Source organism: Rana temporaria, chromosome 12, assembly GCF_905171775.1.
Source record: "Rana temporaria chromosome 12, aRanTem1.1, whole genome shotgun sequence".
Lineage (NCBI taxonomy): Eukaryota > Metazoa > Chordata > Amphibia > Anura > Ranidae > Rana > Rana temporaria.
In genome coordinates this window covers 92,447,016-92,471,261 of record NC_053500.1, presented here as the reverse complement: position 1 = coordinate 92,471,261, position 24,246 = coordinate 92,447,016, and the positions used below count along the sequence as shown (strand labels likewise).

At 44.4% G+C, this 24,246-nt stretch overlaps 1 protein-coding gene across 1 annotated transcript; it reads right to left on the bottom strand.

Moving 5' to 3' along the window:
* Positions 1 to 5,060: 5,060 nt before the first annotated feature.
* Positions 5,061 to 24,144, bottom strand: LOC120919615 (tubulin gamma-1 chain-like). The gene is made up of 3 exons (XM_040331845.1): positions 23,774 to 24,144; positions 13,206 to 13,318; positions 5,061 to 5,601 (listed from the first exon to the last, which is right to left on the bottom strand). Exons 1-3 carry the CDS (start codon positions 23,820 to 23,822, stop codon positions 5,407 to 5,409), a joined length of 357 nt encoding a protein of 118 aa, XP_040187779.1. The 5' UTR covers positions 23,823 to 24,144; the 3' UTR covers positions 5,061 to 5,406.
* Positions 24,145 to 24,246: the final 102 nt, after the last annotated feature.

Sequence of the window (24,246 nt, the reverse complement as noted above, 5' to 3'; positions counted from 1 at the left end):
TCTCAATCCAGTATCTCTTAAGCTCCCAACAATGAACTCCGCAAACGTGGTCTCTCATAGGTAATGGTAACATATGGATAAAGAATTAACTAGTATACAGGTCCTTCTCAAAAAATTAGCATATTGTGATAAAGTTCATTATTTTCTGTAATGTACTGATAAACATTAGACTTTCATATATTTTACAGTGAGGAAAATAAGTATTTGAACACCCTGCTATTTTGCAAGTTCTCCCACTTGGAAATAATGGAGGGGTCTGAAATAGTTATCGTAGGTGCATGTCCACTGTGAGAGACATAATCAAAAAAAAAAATCCAGAAATCACAATGTATGATTTTTTAACTATTTATTTGTATGATACAGCTGCAAATAAGTATTTGAACACCTGAGAAAATCAATGTTAATATTTGGTACAGTAGCCTTTGTTTGCAATTACAGAGGTCAAACGTTTCTTGTAGTTTTTCACCAGGTTTGCACACACAGGAGGAGGGATTTTGGCCCACTCCTCCACACAGATGATCTCTAGATCAGTCAGGTTTCTGGGCTGTCGCTGAGAAACACGGAGTTTGAGCTCCCTCCAAAGATTCTCTATTGGGTTTAGGTCTGGAGACTGGCTAGGCCACGCCAGAACCTTGATATGCTTCTTACAGAGCCACTCCTTGGTTATCCTGGCTGTGTGCTTCGGGTCATTGTCATGTTGGAAGACCCAGCCTCGACCCATCTTCAAAGCTCTAACTGAGGGAAGGAGGTTGTTACCCAAAATCTTGCAATACATGGCCCCGGTCATCCTCGCCTTAATACAGTGCAGTCGCCCTGTCCCATGTGCAGAAAAACAACCCCAAAGCAGGATGCTACCACCCCCATGCTTCACAGTAGGGATGGTGTTCTTGGGATGGTACTCATCATTTTTCTTCCTCCAAACACAGTTAGTGGAATTATGACCAAAAAGTTCTATTTTGGTCTCATCTGACCACATGACTTTCTCCCATGACTCCTCTGGATCATCCAAATGGTCATTGGCAAACCTAAGACGGGCCTTGACATTGTGCTGGTTTAAGCAGGGGAACCTTCCGTGCCATGCATGATTTCAAACCATGACGTCTTAGTGTATTACCAACAGTAACCTTGGAAACGGTGGTCCCAGCTCTTTTCAGGTCATTGACCAGCTCCTCCCGTGTAGTCCTGGGCTGATTTCTCACCTTTCTTAGGATCATTGAGACTCCACGAGGTGAGATTTTGCATGGAGCCCCAGTCCGAGGGAGATTGACAGTCATGTTTAGCTTCTTCCATTTTCTAATGATTGCTCCAACAGTGGACCTTTTTTCACCAAGCTGCTTGGCAATTTCCCCATAGCCCTTTCCAGCCTTGTGGAGGTGTACAATTTTGTCTCTAGTGTCTTTGGACAGCTCTTTGGTCTTGGCCATGTTAGTAGTTGGATTCTTACTGATTGTATGGGGTGGACAGGTGTCTTTATGCAGCTAATGACCTCAAACAGGTGCATCTAATTTAGGATAATAAATGGAGTGGAGGTGGACATTTTAAAGGCAGACTAACAGGTCTTTGAGGGTTTAGAATTCTAGCTGATAGACAGGTGTTCAAATACTTATTTGCAGCTGTATCATACAAATAAATAGTTAAAAAATCATAAATTGTGATTTCTGTAATTTTTTTTTGATTATGTCTCTCACAGTGGACATGCACCTACGATGACAATTTCAGACCCCTCCATGATTTCCAAGTGGGAGAACTTGCAAAATAGCAGGGTGTTCAAATACTTATTTTCCTCACTGTAGATTCATTACACACAACTGAAGTAGTTCAAGCCTTTTATTGTTTTAATATTGATGATTTTGGCATACAGCTCACGAAAACCCCAAATTCCTATCTAAAAAAAATTAGCATATTTCATCCGACCAATAAAAGAAAAGTGTTTTTAATAAAAAAAAGTCAACCTTCAAATAATTATGTTCAGTTATGCACTCAATACTTGGTCGGGAATCCTTTTGCAGAAATGACTGCTTCAATGCGCCGTCTCATGGAGGCAATCAGCCTGTGGCACTGCTGAGGTGTTATAGAGGCCCAGGATGCTTCGGTAGCGGCCTTAAGCTCATCCAGAGTGTTCGGTCTTGCGTCTCTCAACTTTCTCTTCCCAATATCCCATAGATTCTCTATGGGGTTCAGGTCAGGAGAGTTGGCAGGCCAATTGAGCACAGTAATACCATGGTCAGTAAACCATTTACCAGTGGTTTTGGCACTGTGAGCAGGTGCCAGGTCGTGCTGGAAAATGAAATCTTCATCTCCATAAAGCTTTTCAGCAGATGGAAGCATGAAGTGCTCCAAAATCTCCTGATAGCTAGCTGCATTCACCCTGCCCTTGATAAAACACAGTGGACCAACACCAGCAGCTGACATGGCACCCCAGACCATCACTGACTGTGGGTACTTGACACTGGACTTCAGGCATTTTGGCATTTCCCTCTCCCCAGTCTTCCTCCAGACTCTGGCACCTTGATTACCGAATGACATGCAAAATCTGCTTTCATCCGAAAAAAGTACTTTGGACCACTGAGCAACAGTGTTGCTTCTCTGTAGCCCAGGTCAGGCGCTTCTGCCGCTGTTTCTGGTTCAAAAGTGGCTTAACCTGGGGAATGCGGCACCTGTAGCCCATTTCCTGCACACGCCTGTACACGGTGGCTCTGGATGTTTCTACTCCAGACTCAGTCCACTGCTTCCGCAGGTCCCCCAAGGTATGGAATCGGTCCTTCTCCACAATCTTCCTCAGGGTCCGGTCACCTCTTCTCGTTGTGCAGCGTTTTCTGCCACACTTTTTCCTTCCCACAGACTTCCCACTGAGGTGCCTTGATACAGCACTCTGGGAACAGCCTATTCGTTCAGAAATTTCTTTCTGTGTCTTACCCTCTTGCTTGAGGGTGTCAATGATGGCCTTCTGGACAGCAGTCAGGTCGGCAGTCTTACCCATGATTGCGGTTTGGAGTAATGAACCAGGCTGGGAGTTTTTAAAAGCCTCAGGAATCTTTTGCAGGTGTTTAGAGTTAATTAGTTGATTCAGATGATTAGGTTAAGAGCTCGTTTAGAGAACCGTTTCATGATATGCTAATTTTTTGAGATAGGAATTTTGTGTTTTCATGAGCTGTATGCCAAAATCATCAATATTGAAACAATAAAAGGCTTGAACTACTTCAGTTGTGTGTAATGAATCTAAAATATATGAAAGTCTAATGTTTATCAGTACATTACAGAAAATAATGAACTTTATCACAATATGCAATTTTTTTTTAGAAGGACCTGTATTTGCTTGTGTTTTAAATACATTTTGTTTTACAGTATTACACTATGCTAGTTTCTTCTTTATCCTTATGTTACCATCACCTATGAAAGACCACACTTGCAGGAATCCACTGTTGGGAGCTTAAGAGATACTGGATTGAGAACCCAAAGTGGAAAGAGCTACTTGGCCTAATTGGGGGTCGCTTTGGGAGGTGAGCGCATAGTGTAACTGGTGTAGGGTCCACTAAGGTGTCAAGTCACTCATTTGCTAGTATTCACCAATGAATTGTATGTGGATATCACTAAATATATGGACTTTTTTTTTTTTTTTTTTACATATTGTGTTATATTTCTTTTGTGCACTAGAGGTCACTGGTTACACACACTGCATTTGTGTTGCTTGTAATACTATTAGGTGCTATATTCAACACTCCCACTAGGGGAATTATTATTTTTTGATTTATATGTTCATATTGTACAAGTTTATTATTTATTTAAAGAGGTAGCGCTTCACATTTCTCTCTTTCTATATTATTAACCTTACTTTATGTAAACTGCTTCAAACCAATATTCTGAAGCAGCGGTACAAAACCGGCAAACATGTAGACAGAAGCTTTTCTGTCTAGAACATTATATGTGACACATGTGCTGCAGTATTTTTCTACTGAATTTTAATTATTTTGTATAATAAAATAGATATTTTATGTAATATTGTGTTACTAACTTTTTAGAACACTGGTAAGGTATAAATGACGTTCCATTCTTTTAGGCTTTTTGTACAATTCCACGCAATGATAGCGATAATACTTACGGATGTTAGTGTGATCAAAACAGTATTGAATTGGGCCTTCACTATTTAAATATTAAAGGGGTTGTGAAGGTTCGCTTTTCTTTCGCCTCTTCTCCACCCAGTCGCCCCTTGATTGGCTAGATTGGATGGATTGATAGAAGCGCAGCCATTGGCTTGCACTGCTGTCAATCACATCCAATGACGCGGCACGCCGGGGCCGAGTGATACAGATGGCGGCTATAGCCGTCGGCTGTATCACGGGAGCGTGCCCGCAAGAACTAACCAAATGGGAGAGAACTCCCATTAAGGGGTTAGTTCTTGTGGGGAGGAGCCGAGGACAGCCGCTGAAGGACCCCAGAAGACCAGGATCGGAGTCACTGTGTGCAATACAAGCCGCACAGTGGAGGCAAGTATAACATGTTTTTTTTTTGTTTTGTTTTTAAAGGGAACCTTTAGTGTCCCTTTAACATGTGGTCACACATATTCATGTCATATCTATAGACCTGTCCCAAGAAGCCCCACCATCATCTGCCGGAATAAAAAAATCTTACACAAGACATTTATGAGACCATAACCAAGTCTGCTAAACACTTCTGAGAAAAAAAAATATATATGAATGCCGCACACCACTTTAAATTACTTATATAAAACATTACTGAACAAGGGGCAGACACATTCCAGCAGTTCCTTTTCTCTGATGAGTTTTGCCTCTTATTAGATTTTAATATAGAGGAGAGAAACTGATGCAGTGTCTCTCTTAGGTAAAAGATTTGTACATGTGATTGGAACTGGTGTATGACCCTACATCTTTTTGTCCGCAAAACTGGGAAGGTGATAAGGCCCAGCGTATGCTGGACACCTGTTGATAGTGCGTAACTTGGTTTTTGAGCAAGGACTTGGATCAAGGGTTGACCGGCTATATAATGTGAGGTTATTTTCTGTGAATCTTTCTATTCAGATACATGTAGAAATTACTCAAGTGTTTTACATAATCAAATTTTACTAAATAAAGTATGTGCAAACACTCTGTTCATTAATATCCATTTGGATTTTCCAAGATATTTAATAGTGAACACCTTAAACATTGGAAAAAGGTCTGCTTCATCACATAGTAAAAATCATGAAGAGTTGAAGCCATCCATTTATCGGAATGAAAAACGGTCTGCAATGCCTTAACGGTAGCTAGCAGCAATGCGGCTTGGACATCATTTATTTCTGAAGGGACAGGGCAAGCTTATCCAGATCAGAGTATGTCCTGTGCTAGTAATGATCCTCTAATACATTGTCCCAGTGTTGTAGCACTTCTGTGTCCTTGTTGCTGCACTCACTTATCCTGGGTACCCCCATGAAATGTAATCTGGACGTGTGGCAGCGTGATACTCATCTACCAGCTGCTGGACGATCTCCCTGGAGTTGTCTAGCTCATCAAAGTTGTCCTTGAACATGTCCTCCTTGCGAAACTGCTCCAAGAAAGCCTCCCTCTTGCGCAGCTTATCATACTGCCGGCATGTTCTTTCAAACAGCTGGGTTGCCAAAGAAACAGAGAAAAGACATATTAGCATATATTTCTGCAGAAAAGTACAGAAGTTGTCATGGTAAAGAAAAAATACCGCGCTCGTTCAAAATGGCATCAAGCAGCAACTAAAAATGTTATACAACATAACACACAATAAGCAAAAAGAAAAAAGCTGCACTAGTGAAATAAGTGATAATATATTGCGATCATGTCAACACAAAGTGTACAAAAAAAAAAAAAAAATCAGGGTCAATAAACCTCAGTGTACTGAAAAAAGTTGAACAAATCAGTCCTTGTGTATGTAGTGAAACAGTATGACCAATGATGTAGTCATCTGCAATGCGCCGTGAAGTCCATATACATAAACAAGATTATGTTTAAACTCTAAATGTTCTCCAAAGTGCACATAAATCAGCAGCATTCAGAAGAAGTGATGATAGAAAAGTGCCTCCACCACAGTGACACACTGCTGCTTACCAAAAGACCATGATCTCTTAATTCTAGGAGATCACGAGATGCATGTAATGATAATATCCACAGGGGTCTCCTCACTAAAGAACGTTCACTGGATTGGACGCCTTGTGCAGTATGCTTCTGACCCGGGGAAAAACGGAAAAACCCAGCAGTTAAAATGACCCTGACGCCACAGATACGATACTGCCCTGCAGCGGGCAGGTCTGATGAAAGCCTCAAAGCATTGGCGACATCAGCTTGGACAGCCAACACCCCCCCCCCCCCCCACTGTGGAAAGTGCTGAATCGTCAACTCCATGGAGAAGTACTTAGATAAAAATCTTGCTGCCGGAAAGAGCCAAAAATGAAAACTACCACTGGACCCCCCGTGGGCTGACCCACCCTCTGCGCAACGAAGGTGAAGTAACAGACCAAGTGCCCCATGGAAATTCCTGCCCCCCGTGACTAAAATGACAATGAAAGCATGACTGCCTGCTGACGCTAAGATACTACATGGGAAAGACAAGATAGCGATGAGAAACATACTAACGTCAGGGATGGCTGGAGCCCAGGGATGAGGGGTGTCAACACAGCCTCTGACGAGGAACATGCTTGGCTCAGACATATAGAAATAGAAGGCTTGACAAAATCAATGAACAAAAAGGAGATGCTGACCTAGCCTGCAGAAAATGCAGGGGCTGGGGGTGTGCTGACCCCCTGCCTCCGACTTAGCGAGTTTAAACCCCACCCTTCTGTCCTGTAAATGTAACAGGCCGTGGAGAGCATGTAAGGCCCGCATGAATCTGCGCTTGAAGTAATAATTTCCAGAACATGTTCAATGTGGAGGCATGGAAGTAGCTGGTATGGGAATGGAAACAAACCTAAGTGTACCACCTTCCCAGCTGTGGCCGGAAAAGAAAACCCCTGTGCTGAAGCCCCCCTGTGAGGAGCCAAGTATGGACCAACTCCTGACTGCTACCATGCTCAGGATGAACCCAAGTATGTTGCTCCCAAAACGTGTGGCCTGCACAACCCAACGAAACACAGAAAATGACAACAGACAACAAGACATAAGCACACCATCCCTCTGAACCTACCTAAGTGTAAGGATGTGAACAGTAATGACCAGACCACAGCACGTGAATGAACCCGATGACAGCTCCCAACCTAGTGTATTTAGTGAGTGAGCCCGAGTAACCTGCAGCGCAGAGACAGGTAATTAAAAATCCAACACTCAGGGCCAGCGTACCCACAGACCATGGTGGGTAGTTGTATAGGCATAAGAATGAACGTGCACGTATGACGTATAGTATACAGGCGAGAAGATTGTGGTCAACAATCATTTAAAAATGAAAACCTCAGCCAGTATGGATCTGTAGACATGACAGATCCTGAGATGTGAGCCCTGGCAAACTAAACCCAGGTAAGCAAGAACCGGAAAGAAAGGTATGACGAGACAGGGAAACAAACGAAGATGCAACGGCTGTTCGTGTGTGCCATGACTGCATAGCACCGAAAAGCCAAGACTGACCGAGACATGCTATAACTAAAACCTGCTGGAGTAAAACACGCTATAACAGAATACACAACCCCTTCTGTGCCTATGCAAGTGTAAAGACATCAGCAGTGATGGTGGAACCACAGCATGTGAATGAACCTGATGATGACCCCCCCCCCCGGTATGACCTGAGTGAGCGCAAGTAACCTGCTGCGCAACTACAGATCATTAAAACTGAAAACTCAGGACCTGTGTACCCACAGACCGTGGTGGGTAGTCCTGCAGGTGTAATGAAATGGATTGTACAACGTGATGTAACAGGCAAGAAGATTGTGGTCAACAATCATTTAAAAAACGAAATCTCAGCCCATATGAAACCGTAGAAAAACAAAAAGCGGCGCCCTCTAAGCGTAGTATGGAGTTTAATAAGGACAAACAACAACAATTCATATAGGAGGTTACTCACAAAAATACAGAAATTAAGGGTATTGGAATAATGGTGTCATCTGAGACTTGCATCTGGAGTGTGAAGACTCTGCTGACAAGATCTTGTCGTAGGCTTCAGGCAGCGTGATGGTGAATCCACACAGTGGGGGCCGAGGGCGGTATCTCTGGGGGTCCCTGGATGGTGTTACAGCACTGTTTGTTAGGGGAGGCAAGCAGGCGGGCAGAGACGCCACATTCAGCGCAGTGGAACGCAGCCGTGGAGTGCAAACAGCTCAGCGTCACTTCCGGGTACAGTCTCAGGGCGGTGCACGCGTTCGAGACATGCGTGTCTCTTCGTCAGGCTCTATGGGGGCCATCTTGGATGAGGGACAGAAGAACAGCTCGAACGGAGCTGATTGGTTAATACTACAAGACCCGGAAATCAGCTTTACATGGCGGGGAATCGAAAAGCAGTATGGAAGTATATTGAAAAATCTCACGAGGGACTAGTACAAGACAGGCTTAAAACTACAAAGATCAATCAGCAAACATTATAATATTACAAGAAGAAGTTAAAAATTATATATATATATATATATATATATATATATATATATATATATATATATATATATATATATATATATATATATATATATATATATATAAAAAGAGAAAAAAATTATATATACATATAAAATATACATATATATGTGTGATTGGCAACAACAGAATTCAAGCACTAGTTTTTGGAAAATAGATGTATAAATATATTGGATGGACTACCCATTGGTGGCTTAGAGATAAAAACAGAATATCTGTTTAAATTGGTACACAAAAAGAGCTTTTTGTAGGATCTATTTGGCTGATACAAAAAAGGTTATTCACAGATAGATAAGGGATGTGCACAGATTACTAATATGTAGATGTGTGCACATATACAGAACAAAAATTGCTCATGAATCAGTATACATATATATATATATATATATATATATATATATACATATACATATACATATATATATATATATATATATATATATATATATGTATATATCTCTCAAAAAGACGCACTAAAAGATATTAAGAATATGTAAATGAGAGAAGAAAAGAATTGCTATAAACCAGACATGATTTTAAGGATAAAATATACAGAGAAATACTATGATAAAAAGAGTGTAAATTGTTGTATGGTTAAAATTAGAAAAATTAATTCATTAGTTAATTGAAAATTTATCAATTAATAAAAGTTAATAGACATTAATAAAAATTAATTGGGAGAAGAGTATTATAATAAAATATTGATTTCCAATCCCTCATTCAGGCCTCGAGGCGATAAACAATCCAAGGTGAAAATCCAATAATTTTCACGTTCGCAGAGCCTTTTATATCTCTCAGCCTGGGGGAGAAGTCTGGATATGGCCTCTATGACCCACACACAAAGTTCTGAAGAGGATTGTTGGTGGACCTCTTTAAAATGCCTAGCAACACTGTACTTTTCCAGGCCTTTTTCAACGAAATTCCGGTGTTCACCAAACCTCTTCCTTAGTGTCCGAATGGTGCGGCCCACGTAGAAGAGGCCGCAGGGACAGGTGAGGCAGTATACCACATATTCGGAAGAACATGTAAAAAAGTCAGGGAGGGTATACTGCTTGCCTTTACAAATGAAGTCTTTCTGTCGATGAGTTACATGGGGACAGGTAAGACAACGGGCTTTAAAAACATCCCTTTAATATGGAAGAAAGTCAGGGACGCGGTGTTGCTGTTCCGTTTTTTGTTGTTCTTTATTTTACTGGGCGCTATACTTGCCTTTATGTTTTTGGCTCTTCTATAGCTTACTATAGGGCGTTCAGCCAAGGAGGTTTTTAAGTGTGGGTCCTCTTTTAGAATAGGCCAATGTTTAACAAGGATCCTCTCCATTTGTCTAAATTGGCTGTGAAATTGTGTGACAAAACGCACTATAGGTGTTGTCCCATCTTTTTCATCCTGTGTCTTTTGCGCTCTGGGGATTAGTTCTGTGTGTGAATAATGTTGAAAGGCACCTTCAATAAGATCCACAGGATATCCTTTTTCAGAAAACTTGTCTTTTAGTTTCAGACCATGTGTGATATAATCCTTATGTCTAGTACAATTGTGCCTAAGGCGACAAAACTGACTTTTTGGAATATTTTTTAGCCATCGGGGATGATGACAACTCCGGTAGTGTAGGAAAGAATTCCCGGCAGTAGGTTTTACAAAGTTTTGGGCGCAAATTGTAGTATTGTCATATGAGAGCTCCAGATCTAAAAAAGCTAGGGTTTTGTCATCAGTGACTGCTGTAAAAGAAAGGCCCATGGTATTGGAATTACAATGTTCAAGGAACTTGGGGATTAGCTCATCGGGGCCATCCCAGATGATAACGATATCATCTATGTACCTACCGAAAAATACAAGATGAGAGGCAAACGGATTGTTATACCATATGTGGTGGAGTTCCCAATAGCCCATGGTTAAGTTTGCATAACTGGGTGCAAAATTAGCTCCCATGGCTGTTCCTTGAACCTGTATAAAAAACTCACCATCACTTTCAAAATAATTGTGTGTGAGACAATATTTAAGTAGATCCAACAGAAAATGAATTTGTCGGGGATTCAGCAATGGATCTTTGTTTAAGAAATATTGGGTTGCTAAAATACCCACTTCATGTGGTATTGAAGTATATAATGATACTACATCCAGGGAAAGCCAACGGTAAGACTTTTCCCACTGATAGGGTTGTAACATCTGGAGTAGGTGTGTACCATCCTTAATGTAGGAAGGAAGGTTCGCCACTAGGGGTTGTAGAAAATGATCTATGTAGATCGAAAAATAACTGGTGACACTTTCCATTGCTGGCACTATGGGTCTCCCTGGGGGATTCGATTGGTTTTTGTGGACTTTGGGTAAGTGATAGAAGTAAGGTCTCTTGTAAAAATCGTGAAGTAGAAAGGCCACTTCCGTTTTAGTTACCAGGCCTTCTACTTTTGCTGCATTGACTAAATCGTGGGCTTCTTGTGAGAAGACCACCAAAGGGTCATATGTCCAAATTCCTAGCCACGCAGGTGGATGCTACAGCTGGACCCCAGGAGAAAGCTGAGGCATCCCAGGCTTTACATAGCAAGGAATCAGACTTCCTGTCCATTTGATCTTTAAGGACACCAGAGTCATCAAAGGACAGGTGTGACCTTTTTGACACCTTCAACATGGGGGCATCTAGTCTAGGACATTTAAAGAAAGTCTCCTCAAAATCAGATTGAAAAGAACATCTCCTTTTGTGTCCTCTAGACTGGAATAACCGCCTCTTAAATTCCTTCCACTCTGCAAGAATCATATCCTTAAGCGACTGGTGCACCGGAAACGCTCTCAATTTCCACCCCTGTAGACCCCTATACATGTTATCTTGTACAGATTGGACCAGCTGAGGTGTTTCAATCTGTTCCAAAGTATATATTGTCTTCCGTAAAAATTTTCCACTGGAAAAAGATTCTTAGAGCTACTTGTATCCTCCTCCGATGCGGAATCCCCATCAGATGAAGAGCTTGGGTTGTCACCTTCTTCCAGATCAGAAGCATTGTGCAAACTAATGGTCTTGGATACTAATAGAGGAAGGGGTCTAGCAGAGACTGAAGGCTCTTGAGTTATGAAACTAGATGAGGAAAGCCCCAGACCTGCTATCCTGTCATCGGAAGGAGGCCACAACCTCCTTCATAGAAGACATAAAAACTTTTAAAGAGGCAGTCTCTGAACTAGCTCTGGATGGAATACAATCCTAACAAAATAGTCTTATAATTATCAGAGACCCTGGCCCAACAAACAGAAACAAGAACCATAAAAAAAGGTCCATACATTAAAAAGGTCCCTTGCTGTAGACCACAGACACGAGCTTACCTTGGGGGCAGTATGGGACCCGGAGGCTGGCGCTGGTTCAATCCGAGCGGATGCTCAGACCTGTCTTCAAGCTCCATCGGGGGCAAGCAAAGATTGGCCGGAGAAAAAGGCTGCTATTGTGCTGCTAGAAATACACCTGTCTGGCGTTTAGCAGACTGTCCCCTAGGCAGCATGTTTTTAGTGTATCACGCTGTGATTCCAATTTAAAAAAATAAAAATAAAAAGTGCCCGGAAGCACGTCACACGACTTCCGGTGCCATCTTGCCACATCACCGGAAGTCGTCCGATGCCATCTTGGTACACCTCAGTGAAGCACGAGGAAGGACAGGTTCCACAAAGTAGTGCTGAGGAAAAAAAAAAAACACACACACACCAAAAAACTAACTGAAGGAAGTTGCCACCATTTCTACAACCAGGTAGGCAAGTAACTCCAAACAGGGAACCCTTCTAGACAGGACTCCTCTGGGAGTATATGACACAAAAAAAAAAAAAAAAAAAAAAAAGCACCCAGGACTTGGCAGCGACTAGTCCTGGACGACACCAAATAAGGGCGGTCCACCAACCACAGTTACCAGATCCAGGAAAAAGGTGTTGGTGCTCCTGTAGAGTCTGGAAACAAAACAACTGGAGGGTCAGAGAAAAGGGGGGGGCTTTTAAAATTGGGTTTCCTGTAAAGGGCAGAGCCAATCTCTCAAGTAGCTGTCCTGGAAGGTGAAGGGGGGAGGGGAGAGTCATTTACAAAAAAAAAGTTATTCCTTCAGCCCTCATTAGCCGTGTTGCCCTTGTCAGGTGTGGACTCTCTCCAGTTCCAATACATCCTCTTGAAAAACTGGTAACTGAACTGGATGGCACTCAAGATGTGCCCTGACCAGAGTTTTGTAAAATTATAGTTTAATAACTAAATGTGATCTACTAGGAACCCCAGATTTGTTTTTCCATCCTTGATTGCCGAAGAGGCTCCTCCCCGACCATGTAACTTATTCATATTTTTAGCTGCCAAGTGCATTACTTTACATTTTTCAATATTAAACCTTATTTTTCATGTAGCTGCCCACACATTTAATTGAGGTCTTCTTGCAAAGTTACTTTATTCTGTTGTGAACGCATTACCTGCTTAGCTTGGTATTGTCAAACACTGAATTTGATTTATACCAACCTCATCATTTAAGAAAAAGTTAAAACAGAATGGGTCCCTTGTCCTTAAAAAGATTTCAGTGTCCATTCACCTGAAGGTACAAGCCTATAACCCTGGGTCTACGAATACTCAGCTTGTGTCTTGCACTTAATTAAGATTTGCACATTTATAAGAGGCACTGCTGCCATTACCTGATAAAAGAATACATCCTTTCTGTCTGTGCCTTCAGTTGCAAATTCTTCCACAATCCCTTCTGGGCTGATGCCATGTTCTGCACACAGTTGTTTCCAGAACTCAAACCCAACTGCCAGGAGACAAAAGGCGGCATTATAAAAAACGTAACCATTATATTCCTCTTAGATTAATAACAAAAAAGGGTGTTAGCTGTGGGAAAACAAAGAATGAAAATTAAATCTGGCGAGTTAAATTCTAAGTTTAACTCCAGGGATAATCAATTTTGCATTCTTATATCGGGCTAGCTTGGCCCAGTCCAAGTATGCAACATCTGATCGGCCTCTGTGGAAGGGAATACCTTAAATTTTCCCAAAAGATAAAAGGTTAACCTTTAGTTATACTTTAAATAAAGGCTATGTGCTGTACAATGTCCCCCTCTCCTGGCTTCATACATCACCAATCACATTTAACCTTCCAAAACAATTGAGCATCCGTTTGGCTTCTTTGGAAAACTGTCACCTGCAATTTATAAAGGAGCGTGTACAGCAATGAGTATGCTCCACCTTTACACTCAGGTGGTTCCAGAACCACCAGGTTATAGAATGAAGTGGAAACAAAAAAAAAAAAAAACAGTGAAGTGGACAACAGAACTACTGAGCAGATAGGCTGTGCTCCTAGTATGCATGTCAAGGTTTAGGCTGGGTTCACACTATTGCAATTTGCATGTCAGGAGATTGTGACTGGCGGCTTTCAATGGAGCCGGTTCCCACATCTCCGAAGCTTATTGCATAGGAGTTGTGTGTCTTCTGGTCCAAATTCAGTCGAACAATTCAGACTGAACTCGGACCTGAAAACGCTGAACAGGAACGCAGCAGACCCCTGCCGTGAGCTGCTCCGTACTGCAGAGCGAACTCAGCCTGAAGTTTAAAATTTCACCTAAATGTACTACATACAGCGTTGCAGTAAAGGGCCATCAATAAGCAAAGGCTGTAAAGCCACTGGATCACTTCTATGGGCCATACAAACGCAAGTTTATTGATCACATGGGTAATCTAGAAATACATCAATCTTCTTTAAAAGACAGAGGACTATTACCAATGCATTTTAATATGGGATGACACGCACCTACTATCAATCTGTTAAGCTACCTCCCACCCGCAGTATTGTTAACCACTTATGTAGAGGTAGACCGATATGGGTTTTTCTCTGGCCGATGCCGATATTTAGAAATCAGGGCGGCCGATGGCCGATATATGATGCCCATTTTTTTGGCCGATATTTTGGGCCGATTTTTGGATTGGTATGCATTGTGGAGGGGGATGGATGGATGGTGCTGGGCATGGGTGGGGGATGCGTTGTGGAGGGTGATAGATGGATGGTGCTGGCCGTGGGTGGGGGATGGATGGTGCTGGCCGTGGGTGGGGGATGCGTTGTGGAGGGGGATGGATGGATGGTGCTGGCCGTAGGTGGGAGATGTGTTGTGGAGGGGGATGGATGGATGGTGCTGGCCATGGGTGGGAGATGTGTTGTGGAGGGGGATGGATGGAGCTGACCATGGGTGGGGGATGTATTGTGGAGGGGGATGGATGGAGCTGACCATGGGTGGGGGATGCATTGTGGAGGGGGATGGATGGAGCTGACCATGGTGGGGGATGCATTGTGGAGGGGGATGGATGGAGCTGACCATGGGTGGGAGATGCGTTGTGGAGGGGGATGGATGGAGCTGACCATGGGTGGGGGATGCATTGTGGAGGGGGATGGATGGAGCCGACCATGGGTGGGGGATGCATTGTGGAGGGGGATGGATGGAGCTGACCATGGGTGGGGGATGCATTGTGGAGGGGGATGGATGGAGCTGACCATGGGTGGGGGATGCATTGTGGAGGGGGATGGATGGAGCTGACCATGGGTGGGGGATGCATTGTGGAGGGGGATGGATGGAGCTGACCATGGGTGGGGGATGCATTGTGGAGGGGGATGGATGGAGCCGACCATGGGTGGGGGATGCATTGTGGAGGGGGATGGATGGAGCTGACCATGGGTGGGGGGATGCATTGTGGAGGGGGATGAAGATGATTGAGTTGCATTGTGATAATGGATGAGGATAAGAGTTACATTGTGAAGAGGCTCATATCCACCCAGAGTCATCCTCATCCATTTTCACAATGCAACTCAATGCCAGCTTGGGAGTCTGCAGGGGGCACAGCAGCACACATTAAGTTTTTGACTTGCCCTCCATCCATGCAGGGAAGGAAGAGGGGGTAGTGCTGGCCACGATCACCCGACAGGGCCCAATCAGTACATTCATCCCCAGTCCAATCCATGAGGGCCCAGCCTCTGACATAATCCTGCCAGGCACCCCTCTTCTACACATGTTCCTTCCCAAAAAAGATCCCAGTGGATGCACCCCCCCCTCCTATATAATATAAAGGTCCATCAGACATCCTCACTGCTGTCAGCTCATCAGCTGAAGATCTCCATTCTCTGACAGCTCACCCCCATCCTGTAATGGGCTCTCCCTGTCTCCCCCACCCTTTGATGGGCTCTCTCTCCTGTCTACTCAGCACCCCCGGGTCCGGTGTGATGGAAGGCCCGGCTCCTGCAGTGCTCGGCCCCCCCACCCTGTGGCACACAATGACGGTCCGTGTGTATGAGTGAAGGGTTGATTGGTTGGCTGTGGATGCCGGTGTGGGAGGAGTAAGGAGAGGGAAGACACACTCGCCATCGCTCATCTTGATCTCCACATAGATCCCGATCTGGATCTTGCCAAAGCTTCCTGCCATGCTCAGCTCCCCTCCAGGCGGCAGCGGCTCGGGCTTGTGACATGATGTTTAAACATCATGCTTTCTTCCTCTGCTACAGCCCGCCGAGGTAGGGGGGGGCGGGGCTGGGCGGTGCTACGAAACTTGTTTCTCTTCTCTATAAGGGCCGGCGCAGGCTATCAGCGGCGCGGATGAATGATTTCATCTGCTGCTGTAGGTGGAACGGGCACTGGAAAGCAGGGCATAGTGTAGCGGCCGAAAATCAGCCTAATTTTCACAATAATCGGCCGATGCCGATTTCTTAAAAACGGGCAAATATCGGCCGATATATCGGCCGGCCGATATATCGGTCGACCTCTACACTTATGACCCAGACCAATATGCAGGTTAACCACTTAAGCCCCGGACCATATTGCTGGTCAAAGACCAGGCCACTTTTTGCGATTTAGCACTGCGTCGCTTTAACTGACAATTGCGGTCGTGCGACGTGGCTCCCAAACAAAATTGGCGTCCTTTCCCCCCCCCCACAAATAGAGCTTTCTTTTGGTGGCATTTGATCACCTCTGCGAGTTTAGTTTTTGCGCTATAAACAAAAATAGAGAGACAATTTTGAAAAAAAAAAAAAAAAAAAAAAAAGAATATTTTTTTACTATAATAAATATCCCCAAAAAAGATATATAAACACACACACACACACTTTTATTTCCTCAGTTTAGGCCGATACATATTCTACCTATTTTTGGTAAAAAAAATAAGCGTTTAATGATTGGTTTGCGCAAAATCTATATAGTGTTTACAAAATAGGAGACAGTTTTATGGCATTTTTATTAATATATATATATATATATATATATATATATTTTTTTACCACTAATGGTGGCTTTCAGCGATTTTCGTGACTGCCACATAATGGAACACATCGGACAATTTTGACACATTTTTTAGACCATTGTCATTTTCCCAGCAAAAAAAAAACAAAAACGCATTGATTACTGTGAAAATTACAATTGTAGTTTAGGAGTCAACCACTAGGGGGCGCTGTAGGGGTTAAGTGTGACCTCATATGTGTTTCTAACTGTAGGGGTGCGGGGCTGGATGTGTGACGTCATTGATAGTCTTTCCCTATATCAGGGAACAGATGATCATTGACACTGCCACTGTGAAGAACGGGGAAGGTGTGTTTACACACACACACACACACACACACACACACACACACACATCTCCCCGTTCTTCAGCTCCTGTGACACCGGTGGTGATCGGGTCCGCGGGTCCCCGCAGCCGCAGAGCTTCGGACCGGGTCGCAGGCGCGACCCACGGCTGGGCACTTAAAGAGGACGTACCCACGTACCCATGCGGGATTGTGCCCAGCCGTGCCATTCTGCCGACGTATATGTGCAGGAGGCGGTCCTTAAGTGGTTAAAGGACAAGTGCATGGCGGCTCTATCGTTCTAGGACAACATCATATAACCTCAAAATAAAAGGAAGATAAAAAAAAAATAAAAAAAAAAGTGCCGCGCTAAAAAATAAATAGGATTTGTTTGTACTCACCGTAAAATCCCTTTCTCTGAGTCCATGGACGGACAAGCTCCTTAAATCTTGACAAGTGGGTTATGTTCCCTGTTTACAGGAGAGGACTAGGCAGAAACATGTTAAATTAACAGAGTTGAACAGCCCCGCCCAGGGGGCGGTCCCTCCAGACATAACCCTCCTCACTGCAGCATGCAGTCTCAGTTCATAACAAGCAGTACAAACCTAAAAAGAAGGGGTGGGAGCTGTGTCCGTCCATGGACTCCGAGAAAAGGATATCGTCCATGGACAGACACAGCTCCTTAAATCTTGACAAGTGGGACGTCCCCAAGCAGTGTCAAAAACGAGGGGGGGGAAATACATTAGTAAAACCATTTTTAATTTCACCCCAAAACAAGCAGAGCTACTTAACGGAGGAGGTGCAACCTTAAACAGACATCAACAAAAACTAGCGGCCGAAAAAAGCATCAGAAGATGCACTCACAGCAACCATGTAAATTCTGGCAAAAGCGTGAACGGACAAGCAAGTCGCCACCTCGCACACCTGTGAGACCGACGCATGATGTCGGGGAAAAAAACCCAGGAAGCACCAATTACCCTGGTCGAAGGTGCCGTGAACGGAAAGGGGGGCCCACCCCCTAAGAGCATAGGCCTGTATAACAGCCTGCCTGATCCATTGAGAAATGGTGGTTGACGAGACCGCCAGGCCCTTTTGTGGACCAGACACCGACACTAAAGACAGTCATAACTCCGAAACGGAGCCGTAGCAGGCTGGTACTACCGCAAAGCACGTACCCCGCCTAAAGTATGAAAGGCAACCTCCGTGGAATGCGCCGGTCGAGGACAGAAAGATGGAAGACAACGTCCTTGTTGCGGCGAAAGGCCGAAACCACCTTCAGAAGAAGGAAAGGTCGTGGGCGCACCACCACCTAATCCTTATGGAGGATCAAGCATCACGGCTTGCAAGACAAGACCGTCAACTCAGAAACCCCTCTAACAAAGGTAAAGGCCACTAAAGGGGCCACCTTCCCAGATAGTGTCAAGAGAAAATCGCTGAGTCAAAACTCATGGGGGAATAGATGGGCCAAGAGGGGAAAGTATATGACAAACCCCCTGCACACAAAAAAGGGACCCACCAGGGAACGGTCCGCAAAAAGGCCACTGAAAGAACACAGCCAAGGCTGAAATCTGCCCCCAAACGGTGCTTTAAGCCATTTTCAGATCCTCCGGACGAAGACTACCGTGCCCTCAGAATTGTTATGACCGCGTCGGACAGACCCCGGTCACTTAAAGTCTGGCTTCCAATAGCCATGTTGAGCAAGTCAGTGACTGTACAACAGGAGGAAGTATGGGACCTCGAGACAGAGGGACCTCCCGCCCTGGCAACCGCCAGGGTACACCCGCTACCAGGCGCCCAATATCGGCGTACCAAGGACGTTGAAGTCAATCTGAAGCGATTTAGAATCATCGGGCTCTCCTCAGCTTCCACTCTGTGGAGCAGCCAAATTAGCAACTACAATGGAGGAACGGCAAAAAAAAAAAAAATACAGACCCCACAGGGCCACCAACGCGACTTACGCATCTGTACCAGATCACTAGACCTGGCCACAAACTTCGACACCCTTGCGGTGGAGACGAGCGGCCAGGAGATCCATGCCATGTGAGGCTCACCTCGTGCGAGGGAGTCAAAACACCCCAAGCACAAAGACCAGTCGCCCTGGTCCAGCATCTGGCAACTCCAGTAGTCCGCCTGCCGGTTTACCTGATGGTAGACCAAAGCCACAGCTGTGGTGTTGTCCAGCTGAAACCAGATCCTTGACCACGAGGAGAAGACCCAAATAGTAAGACTATGAACGGTAGACAGCACCTGGTATACCCAGGCGGTCTCCCACCCAGGCACTAACCAGGCCCGACCCTGGGTAGCTAGCGAGAGCAGGCACATTCAGGAAGGTGTGGTCATAGATCCACGCAAGTCTAGCGACTCAGGGCTGACTGAACCCCCCAGGTTCACAACCCGTGAGGCCGGCATCCGTCGTAAACACCGACCACTGGAAGGAAGAAACAACTTCCCGGACCGAAGAGTCAGGGATCTCTCTCACCAACTCAGAGACTGACTAGGTGGCGCACCGGAATCTGACGATTTCAGAGACAAGAGATTTTTACCCCCTGGACAGCATTTCCTGTGGAAAACCCGAGTGTGGAACTGGGCATACAGTACCGCCTCAAAGAAGGCTACCCACAGGCCCTGGACCAGCAGGCGCCCGGAGAGAAGACAGATTGCGTGATGCCAATACCTTCACTGCAGACTGAAGAGTCTGCAATTTCTCCAAGGAAAGAAGGACCCCTGCCACGAGGAGTCCAGATCCACCCTAGATACTCCAACACAGAGTCGGAACCTAGCATGCCCAGGATTTGAACCCTGGGTCGCACACATGGAGGGCAGGCTTGCTGCCACTGAGCTACACCTTCTGGCCTAAACACATAACACCCACCCGAATCTTTGGAGGGTCTGAATCAAATGCTGCAGCCCTATCTCTCAACACACAAGTCCCTCTTTTGGTACAAAAACTTTGCAATATACTTGATCCATATGGCCCCTTTATCAGGGCTCAAAATTTCAAGTCTTGAGCCACTAGCCAGGCCTCAAGGGTTACTCGCCACAAGTTTCCCCTGCCAACCCCTACCATGCCCTGTCCCTAATTCTGCCGCTAATAACGCCCTCATAAAGTATCTCTTGGAATGACCCTGTTTTATTCAGAATTAAGTTACAAAAATAAATATTAACAACTTTATCAGTTGCCCTTAGCACAGCCTCACCGTGCCCCCTCACCGTGCCCCATCACTGCAGCCTCACCGTGCCCCATTACTGCAGCCTCACCGTGCCCAAACTAAAAAAGAAACAAACTTGTCTAGAGGTATAGAGACAAATATGTTGTGGGTGTGTGAGACATTATTGGCACCAGGAACCACATGAAACAATTGTTATGTAAAAACAATTCCTTTACATCAGGGATATGCAATTAGTGGACCTCCAGCTGTTGCAAAACTACAAGTCCCATCATGCCTCTCCATCTGGGTGTCATTCTTGTGGCTGTCAGAGTCTTGCTATGCATCATGGGACTTGTAGTTTTCCAACAGCTGGAGGTCCACTAATTAAATAGTCCTGCTTTACATCTTTATTGTTCCAACAGTTAAAACACCAATATAAAATATCTGTAGACTAAACATAGAATAAGATCATACTAGCCCGAAAAAAATATATACAGAATATTAATCATGCTACTGTATAAGTTGTATTGATTCTGCCCGACTCTTTTCAAATATCACTCTTTATCAGGGGAATACATTGAACCTAAAGACTCATTTAGATATATGTTGCCTGGTGCCTACAGAAGACAAATTATAAACATCCTAGAGTGTGGTCCCATGATAACAAGGTCCCAACAGGGGAAGGAACAGAAAATCGGGAGCTGTTCTCCCAGCGATCGCCCCGTGGCCAAGAGCGGTAGAGAAGAGCCGCGGTATCGCCTGCTGTAACAGCATTACATTGAACTTTCCTCCGCTCGCTCTCCTACACAGCCCCGCCTCCTCCTAACCCCAAGCCTGTAATAGACACAATGCAGGTCCAGTGCCTTGTTGTGTTCTGTCAATTACATGCGCAGGGTTAGGAGGAGACAGGGCTGTATTTGAGAGCGAGCAGAGCGGAAGAAAATTCAATGTACTGCTGTTACATTGGGCTATACCGCTCAGTGATACCGCGGCTCGCCTCTACCTCCATGCTCTCTGCCACAGGGCAATCACTGGGAGAACAGCTCCCGATCAACCCCGCCCGCCGTGCTCGCCCCCCACTCCCAGGCAGCCCAGCTCCTCGCCAGACCTCATTTTCCCACTCGCAAAATGCGAGCAGAAAATTTGAGGTCTGCCTTTATAATGCATATGTCACTTACCAAAAAACAATGGAAATGCCCAATCCCTTTTATCAGATTTATTGAAAAAATTGTCACTGCGCTGATCTATCAGCAAGTCTCCCCCCCAGAAAGCATGCGCTCCGATTGTGTCAGCAGACTGCATGAGCACCATTTTTCTGAAAATATTCCACCACCAGCAACCGGAAAAAGACGCCAAAAAAAAAGTCGGGTGTGCAGCAAAAGTGGAATTAGGAAAGACACCAGTTTATATTGTCCTGACCAACCTGGCATATGTAACGGACAATGCTTCAGGCGATATTACACTCTCGAAGACCAAATTTCTAATAGACTGCCATTTCCCCAGTTTCAATTTCTGTGCTGATTATTTCCCTGCTGCCTCAACCAACCTAATACCTCAACTCAACTGACCTTGGCCTGTTTATCCGCCATGTTTCTGCCTTTCACGTGAACTGACCCTGGACTGCTTCTCGACTATGCCTTTGCCTATCGTTCATTTCTGCCTTTTACCTGCACTGACCTCGGCTTGTTAACCATGTTTTTGCCTGCCCCTTGGACTGATCTTTCACCCTGCTACACAGGGGTCTCACATATGTGAGGGGCTGCAGAATAGTGTTCAGAAAACCAGTTTTTGGTTTTCTGTGTTCCCAGAACAGGGTCTGGTTGCCCGGAGGCTTCAAAGCGATTTGGGTGGGAGAAGCCTCTACCCCTGTCCCCATTCTTCCCTGACCGAGGCCCTAAACTCGATGGTCGTGCCTACTGCCTGGACCAATACTTTGGCTGCACTAACCATATCTCTGTCTGCACTATGGACAGTATTCCTGCCGGCTGCATGGACGATCCTGTCGCTGATGCTGACCACATCTGTCTGCTACCTGGACCGATGCTCTGCTCTGTGGACCACTGCACTACTAAAACCACAGGTAATCTTCTCTTTGCTCAGAAGAATGTATTTTGGTATGTACAGTACATGCTATGGGTTAGAAATATGAAGGACCTTCAACAATGTCATAGGTTGGCAGGAATTTGTGTGTGTAATTTATGCTCCTAGAACGCCTTTAGGTGCTACTTCAATGTTGGACCTCTTCAAAAAAAATCACCATACCTCTTACTAAATACCTTGGAATGTCTACTTTCCAAAATGGGGTCATTTGGGGGGTATTTGTACTTTCCTGGCTTGTTAGGATCTCAAGAAATTAGATAGGATGTCAGTACATCAGGTGTGATCAGATGTGATCATTTTTCAATGATTTGCACCATAGCTTGTAGACGCTAGAACGTTCACAGAGACCAAATAATACACACTAATTTGGATTATTTTTTAACCAAAGATTTGTAGCAGTATACATGTTGGCCCAAATTTATAAAGAAATATTATTTTTGTCAAAATGTTAAGAAACTAAAAAAAAAAAAAAAAAGTTTTTTTTTTTTTTTTCTCTCTTTTTTTTGCTTATATTGCAAAAAACAAACAAACAAAAAAAAACACTGGTGATTGAATACCACTAAAAGAAAGCTCTGTTTGTGAGAACAAAATGATAAAAATGTTGTTAGGATACAGTGTAGCATGACTGAGTAATTGTCATTCAAATTGTGAGCACTGAAAGCTGAAAATTGGTCTGGGCAGGAAGGGTGTAATAATGCAATGTATTGAAGTGATTAAATGGGTTGTAACGAAAAAAAAAAAAAAAATTCATAATAAGCATCCTTTACCTGCAGACATTCCTCTTTTCACTTCCTCATTGTTCGTTTTTTGTATAAAAGTTGCTCTATTTCTTCTCTGTTCACTTCCTGCTTGTCAGATTTTTACTCACCACCATGAAGGGAGGCTTTACTGCGGTGGACAGGGACGTACTAGCCCCCTCCTGGGAACTACATATGTGCGGCAGGACGCTCTCTACGTGTTAAGAGACTTCAAGGAGGTGTGAATTACTGGGCGTGCCGCAATTCATACTGGGAAATGTAGTTCTTACATGAATGAGCACCGCAAATCAGGAAGTAAATGAGAGAACAGAAACTAGAACGCCGGAGGTGACATAGATGAAGGAATTTTTAATAGGCATTAACTTGTTTAACATAATCATTACCCTATTCTGCCTACCTTGCAGACATTAATTTTAGACAAAAAAAAACATTTCCTTTACAACTCCTTTAACATTAACATAGCATGTAGTTATTTGCACTATGCTAAATCTTCTAATCTCGTTCTTCATAAAGCCAATTGCTCCAAGTTTAAAAAAAGCTCATGCACTTGAATATTCGCCGAAAGCTAGTAGACAACCACAAAGTACTTCATAGGACGACACCCTGGCATGATACAAAAACATGTAAGTGGCGCGACATTGAATAACAACAGAACGCGATACTGACTCTGATTCCCGCACTGGCCAAGCTGCAGAGTGATGATCTCCCGAGGCATAGTTCCACACGACTCTGTGCTGCTGTCCCGCTCCGCCACCCGCGCTCTGTTCCTCCAACTGCGGCTTTACGTCATTGTACGGAACAACAAAGCCAGAAAAGCAACAACTTATCACCCTCAAGCGTTTCCGTGATGGTGACGTCACTGTACGGAAATTAGCTTCCCGATAAGAGAAACGAAACAAGAAAGCCCGTCCTTGATTGGATAAAGCAAGGTTGATGTTGCAGGATCCCGTACGGAAAAAATCACGGAATGAAAATTGTACTATACTGTGAGAGGAAGCAGCTGTTTCGAAGATGGCGGTGTTTCGTCAGATTAAGCGACCCGTCAGAATTTGAAACGGAAGTGACGTTTGGCCCCGTCATCTTGCTACACCCGCACTCCTTCAGTAAGGATATACTGAGATGAAACGTCACTTCCGTTA

Bases quoted from the DNA above. Each gene is read 5' to 3' on its own strand.
- LOC120919615 (XM_040331845.1), bottom strand. From the start codon at position 23,822: ATGCCTCGGGAGATCATCACTCTGCAGCTTGGCCAGTGCGGGAATCAG. The intron at 13,319-23,773 runs GTCAGTATCGCG...GTCTCCTGGCAG, and splicing joins TGGCCAGTGCGGGAATCAGA to TTGGGTTTGAGTTCTGGAAA. The intron at 5,602-13,205 runs GTAATGGCAGCA...TTGGCAACCCAG, and splicing joins AGGATGTATTCTTTTATCAG to CTGTTTGAAAGAACATGCCG.